Below are 6435 nucleotides of genomic sequence, written 5' to 3'. Positions count from 1 at the left end.
TAAAAAGAACTGTCATTTTTATTAATTTTAATGCTACATCATACTGTTTATAAAAATACAGAGATTGTAATACATGTCATCACATTATTCAATAAATACTAATTCATGGACGGATTAGAAGAATCGATAAGAGTGGTAAGTTTTTCAGGCTGAATGGTAGAAACGTAACCTTCTTGAGATTGTTCTGCGAGAGCAGCCGGGTCATCTTGCAATTCGGCATGCGAGTTAAAATTGTCGTAAGGACCATTTGTCGATTGTTCCAAATTTTCCTTGTCGGCCATTATTACAAGATCATCCGGTTTACCATCAGACGACTTTTTTGCGACTTGTGTAGTTGAGCGAAGCTTATTTATAAGTTTACTAATATGGATAAAATTATTTTTGATACTTTCTGTTGTTGGGGTATGCTGCGTAGTTGTTGCTGTTGGTTTCGGTTTCCTGAAAACAACGGTGTTCGTTAAACAAATCAGATCTTTCGAATTTGACTATTGTTAGGTTAATTATTGCCCTCTCAACCACCAATCACCTGGGTTAAATCATTAGGTCTAACTAGCTAATGAATTCTACCACCTCATAATCCAGTGGGTCACATTTCAATAAAAATGTGTGCTAAGGTTGGATTGTGATCAATTCTATTCAATTCAAATGAGGTGTCAAATGTTTGCTTAGGACCTTAACGGTGACTTAGCCATTGTAAGTTGTAACAAAGCCCGTTTACAATTTTTTCTATTATACAATTAATTATTTAGTGACTTAGTAGAGTTACGGGAACGGTTCAAGGTGGTAGTAAGTAATACTCGAGTAGAAAATTTTATAACCCAAGATGAGTCGCCGTGTGGGCTCTCACCTTCTTACCCCTGCGCAGTGGACACAGGAATAGATCCATAATTGTAGTAATAACAGCGGGTTTGTTCGCAAATAAAATCTTTGATCGAAACGCAATCGTCGGCGTCCCACTCGAAGTTCGGTGCTTTGAGCACTACACAACCGTTGGAAGAACCACTATCGCTGCTGAAATCAAAAATGATTTTAGATAAACGTTTTTAAATATTTCATAAAGTACCTTTCCCTTGCAGTCCTTTGAGGACTGGTACTGCCGCTGACGATATCAGAAATTGTTGCACCGTTATCGTCGTCGCTGTCGATTTTCCTCATATAATTAAATGTGGCGTTAAACGGCAATCCAGTACTCATCCATAGAAACATATCGGTTCCCAAACGATTTCCAGAAGTCCAAAAATCGAATTTGTCGTAACCTGCAACGGAGCAAGTTCTAATGCGAGAGTACTACCAAGGTATTGGCGGAATTACCGGCGTTTTTGAGGTACTGTGTTATGGAGTCAGCTTTTTCTTTCGTTTCAAAGGAAGCCAGTTGTAAGCCCAAAGACCTGCAATATTGGTAAGCCAGATAATAGTTCAACTCGGGCGAGTATGGATTCATTCTGCTGACGAAGTACTGAACCCCATCGAGCTGGATCGTGGTTATTCTTTGTCCTGAAATCGGAATTAAAATGAGACAGGTACAAATGAGATAAGAACTAGTATTCGGTACTCTCATCTCGAGTTTATCCAAACAGCGGAGTCAGTGACCTGTTAGATATTTCGTTGCAACAAAATCGAGAATCCTCACCTTTGTTAAACAATTAAGGATCCGAGAGCAGTCACGGACAAGCAAAGAATTTCATTTGATCATCCGTGGAGTTGTTAGTCAAGGACAAGCAATAATTCAAGAAAAAAGTCAAAGACCTGCGAAATGCTAATACCAATATATAGAAAAGAATAACTGATTCGTCCGTACGACGTTTGAATAATTAATTTGTTAGTCATATTCCGGAACTAAGTGAGACTACGTCGTTTATCGGATGTGAAGATGTAAAAAGACGTTTGCGATGAATACCAAAAAGGTGTACATCCAGACAGGATACTAAACCTGTTAAATTTTAAATACATGGCACAACCTTGAAAAAATTCAAATGCATCTCCGCAGGCCGTCCGAGACGAAGAAAACCCTTTTTTGAAAAAGAAACGAGACTAAAAATCCGAGCGACGCGACTCGCGGCAATAAATATTCCCCCTGAAAAGTTATGTTTGTGCGAAATCAGAAAAATAAGAGTTGTTGTACGAGACTTGGCTTAGCCATAAATAGTACCAATTTCCCATTCAAGGGCGATTAACTGCAAAGAGATATTTAAAATTTTTACAGCCGTGGTAAAAACTTGTTGTGTTTTTTACCATTATTTTTTACAGTGGTTCAACGAAATTGCTCAGCATTCCATTCTTCTCGAGTGCAATATCAATTTCAAACAAAGCGCATGTCTAACTAACAATACAACGTACTTAAGTACGATTCAAATTCGATGCAATTAACGACCCTCGACTTTACTCAACTTTGGCCGAAATTTAATCACAAGATCTAAAGCCAATCGCGCCGGTTGAAGTTATCGTAATTAATTAATAATGCCGCACAAAATTCTTGCAAAAATCCACAATTATCGATTAGATAACACACAAATTGACTTACCTGTGGACAAACTAATAAAAAATACTAAAACAGCAGATAAACCACTAACGTAACGACCCATGATGTTTCTTTATCAAAAGCGAACTCGCCGACTGAGGAGCTTTACAATCGCTTGTTGTTTTTGTGGCTGTGATTACCGGATGCAACTTCCCCCTATCCCTCTCCCATGGATATTCCTATTATAAACTTCAGATGGTTATTTTTTTGACCTCTTCGTCGGAACGTCACGAACGGACTTTTTTATTGCACCGTAGAAGCTGTAAGATATCTTTTTGCAGATGCTCGACCACCAATTTAATTTTAAAACACTCACAAAAAACGACACTTATTTACATAATCACATAAGCTCATTACGGCAATTTATTTCAAATTTTTTCTCCTCGCCAATTCCCTCGACAAAAGATTTCAAAGAATAGAACTGCCACATTCCATCGACTTTTTTCCTCTTTGTTCTCTCTTCCTCTTGGCATCGGCCAGTTAATTAACCAATTTGTGAGGGTTGTAAAAATTGTACTGGACTAAAATTAAATGTAGTTTGTTTGCGTTTACTTGCACCTTGTTCGGTCAGGGGAAATAACCATGCAAAATGCAAATTAAATGATATCATGCATAAAACTTGTTCCAAAATATTTCAGATGAATTAAAAATATGCGAAAATCTAGCAGTGATTCCAAAACAGTTATAAAAGGTTAACGCACCCATTTATTTGGAATATTTATTTGTTGGTAATAAATTTTTTCTACAGTTTTTTTCGCACCACCAGTGTATTAATTTACTCTTCACTTTTCGATGAGCTCATAGAAATTTATATATCTTCAGCAAATCAAAGCGGTACTTTGTCGAACTGTAGTCCTCAAAGATACATAAATTTTAGATAAAATCATCATTAAAAATACATAGTGTCCAAGAATCGAATTAATAATGATTTCCACACAGACTTATAATTAAAAAATCATTGGTCATTAATAATCTAAAACAAGATAGGTTTTAGGGTGCTCCTCTACGTTAATTAGGACCAGATTCATACGGGAGGCTACTGTATTAATCTTGAAACCTCTGTCAGAAGTCTTCTATATAATTTAAATTATCAATAACAGCGATCTCTTAAAGTTCTGGGAACAAAAATAATATTGTTCCACTCTTTTAGATCGGGATAATTCAAAGAATACACCTTCCAAAAAATCGACCGATGAATAAAAAATAACCACAGATAAGATGTGAATTATAGTGAGTCAAGGGAGTAAAACACTTATTTCTTTTCAATATGGTGGGCAATTTTTAAATGGCCAATATTATTTTTTATTCAATACTTACGTAACTACACTAAAATGTTGTTTGTGTGTTGAAGGTCTATTAGCTACATTAATTTTTTGCTGCCATAGTGAAACGATAAGTATAGACGCCAAATTTTTAATTATCCAAAATGTTTAAGTGGAACTATTTAACAGTAATTTTGTTACAAACATTTTTGAGCTTTTAACTTTAAAAGTTACTTACTCCCAATAAATGAAATGAAATAGGCAGTATTTCGTCTCCCTTAAACCACCAACAAATTAGCAATTATAAATATGTTTCTATTTCTCTTTGCTTTACCGTTATACTAAAATTTAAACTATTTTTATTATTAGTTACAGGTTATGTAAAATTATTTTCGTTGCAGAATAATGTAATATAATATTTTACATATAAAATTATTTTCTCTAAATTACTTGTATCGACATAGCATTCTGTTAAAACATTTTTATATATTATTGAATTACTTCTGAAGATATTATATTCTAAAGTAAAGACTAATTATAGGAATACCAATTACGATGAGTTCTACTGCAGTAATAACAACCCCAGAAGATGAAGTAATACGCGCAAACAGACGAAAAACAAAAGATGTTTTTGACAAATGCAAATGAAGTGGTGGTGACAATTATAACTGGTACAAGAGAGGAGAGAATGTTACGGCAGTGGTTTTACTTTAGATATTAGAAGTGCTATCAGTACAGGGTCGGGTATCATATACGTATACTTCTAATTAATTAAAATTGGCGATATTTTATATACCTAACTAATTATTATTGATAACATATATTTGAGAATTAAAAAATTTTTTTTTGTTAATACATATACATATGTATAACTGTTAATTTACCTATAAAGTTTTTACACTAAATGAATCTGTACCTGCTAGCTAGCGCATCAAACCCCAGTGGCACAATTACAAATTTTAAGTTGGTTGGCTAAATAATTCGCTTTTTTATTTAAACGCAAACCAGATCCGTGATTTATGGCAAAATGGTATAATTTGCCAACAAAAGGATCATTCACTAGTCCGACCGTTTTAAACCTTTTTGCCATAAAATTGACAGTTTCCATTATCACCCCAAATTTACGACAGCACAAGTAGCAGGTCATAAATAAAAATTATTTTCAAAGTTAAAATGTAAAATTTAACTAAAAATTTAATTGGTGTTTTTTTCTGCTGATGATCGTAAATAATTATAGGAAGTGAATCTGGGTAGGTCTGTATAAAAATCAGAATTTGACTTTTTGGTTGAAATTTACTTTTTATTCTTTTTTGGCTTTGTTTGTAAAGCTAGTGTGACACGATACTAAATTTCACAGAAAATTCTGTAAAAATGATCGTTCATTGGTCTTGATCGAGGGTCTGTCTCATTTTATAACAAATTTTCTACAAAATTTAGCATCGTGTCATACAGCCTTAAGTGAAAAATTATAAAAAAATTATGCAATGTACCTTACCAATACCCAGGTAAGTGTGAAAAATTTCGATAATATTATTTAATTAGAAGTCGCGATTTCGCGTGCGCGTATACGATGCCCGAAGCCTGTATATTTGGGAGAGTGGACAAATTCAGAAACATGATAAACGTCTTTATTACATATCCAAAACGTTTTAAAAGCAAAGCTTCAGAAATGTGGTTTTTGGAGAAGAAAATGGCAGCGCATGTCAATTTGATTCACTGCAAAAATTCTGTGTTGACTGAGTTTACCAATGCAGTAATGCACTACAAAAGTTGGGAAAGAAGGTGTCAGTCCACAGTGTGAAAATGAACAAAAAATTAGGTAATTCTCAATACCTACATAATTACAAGAATATTCTTTGTGAATGTAGCGAGCCTGCATTGAATGTTTTTTATTCGAAGAATTTTCCAAGAGAATTATGAATTTCACATCAAGGAAGAAAAGTAAACTGTAGGAAATAATAATTTTTTCGTTATTTTGTATTATGATTAGTGTTATTAAAAAAACTGAATCTAAGACATTGGGTTATGGTAATACATAATCGAATTCTGCAAATATCACAGTTTTTGTAAATGTGCGGTTCAATTTTAAATAATAATTAAATAAAACGCATGTGCATTTAATATTACGTCATTACTCATTAATTTACTATACATAATTATGTGAATAATCATACAAAGTAGGCTAATAATATTTAAAAAAAATCAGATTTTACCGTCACTATCAGTGTGAATCTACTGTAAAATAAACATAATAAACAATTTTTGTGAGACTGTATAAAAATTGAAATTAATTTATGTATTGCGTAAGCGTAAATTATTACAAAAATTAATTGAAACAAACATTACCTTGAAAATAAAAATGCACGTTCTCAACGAAATATAAAATTCTTTATATGTACTTGTACCTAAACATTTTTAGTAACAGAAATTTAATATTTTTCGTTGAATATGTTAAAAAAAAACTCCCGAGTTCATAATGTACATGGAATAACGATATTTTTGCTTTTTATTTTTTACTTAATGAGAATGACAATTAAATGAAACGTAAACAAAACATGGCGCAAACTATTACGTATATTGTACATCTAGATGGCACCACCACATTTCTATTGTAGAAATCTGCAACACAAACTGTGTCAATTCGTTTTTCGAACG

At 33.1% G+C, this 6435-nt stretch overlaps 1 protein-coding gene across 4 annotated transcripts; it reads right to left on the bottom strand.

The window, feature by feature from the left end:
- On the bottom strand, positions 1 to 2681 carry nw (narrow). 4 transcript variants are annotated; one of them, XM_069060398.1, is made up of 5 exons: positions 2522 to 2681; positions 1312 to 1494; positions 1064 to 1256; positions 856 to 1011; positions 1 to 438 (listed from the first exon to the last, which is right to left on the bottom strand). In XM_069060398.1, the coding sequence occupies exons 1-5, from the start codon at positions 2580 to 2582 to the stop codon at positions 99 to 101; spliced, it is 933 nt and encodes a 310-aa protein (XP_068916499.1). In that variant the 5' UTR covers positions 2583 to 2681; the 3' UTR covers positions 1 to 98. The 4 variants fall into 4 exon arrangements, with proteins under 4 accessions (XP_068916499.1, XP_068916500.1, XP_068916501.1 ...); XM_069060399.1 differs by having other exon boundaries at positions 856 to 1008; XM_069060400.1 differs by having other exon boundaries at positions 327 to 438; positions 848 to 1011.
- Positions 2682 to 6435: the final 3754 nt, after the last annotated feature.

The sequence above is a fragment of the Tenebrio molitor genome, chromosome X (genome assembly GCF_963966145.1).
Source record: "Tenebrio molitor chromosome X, icTenMoli1.1, whole genome shotgun sequence".
NCBI classification, from domain to species: Eukaryota; Metazoa; Arthropoda; class Insecta; order Coleoptera; family Tenebrionidae; genus Tenebrio; species Tenebrio molitor.
Note: the sequence above shows the minus strand (reverse complement) of the source record. Positions and strands in the feature narration are given on the sequence as shown.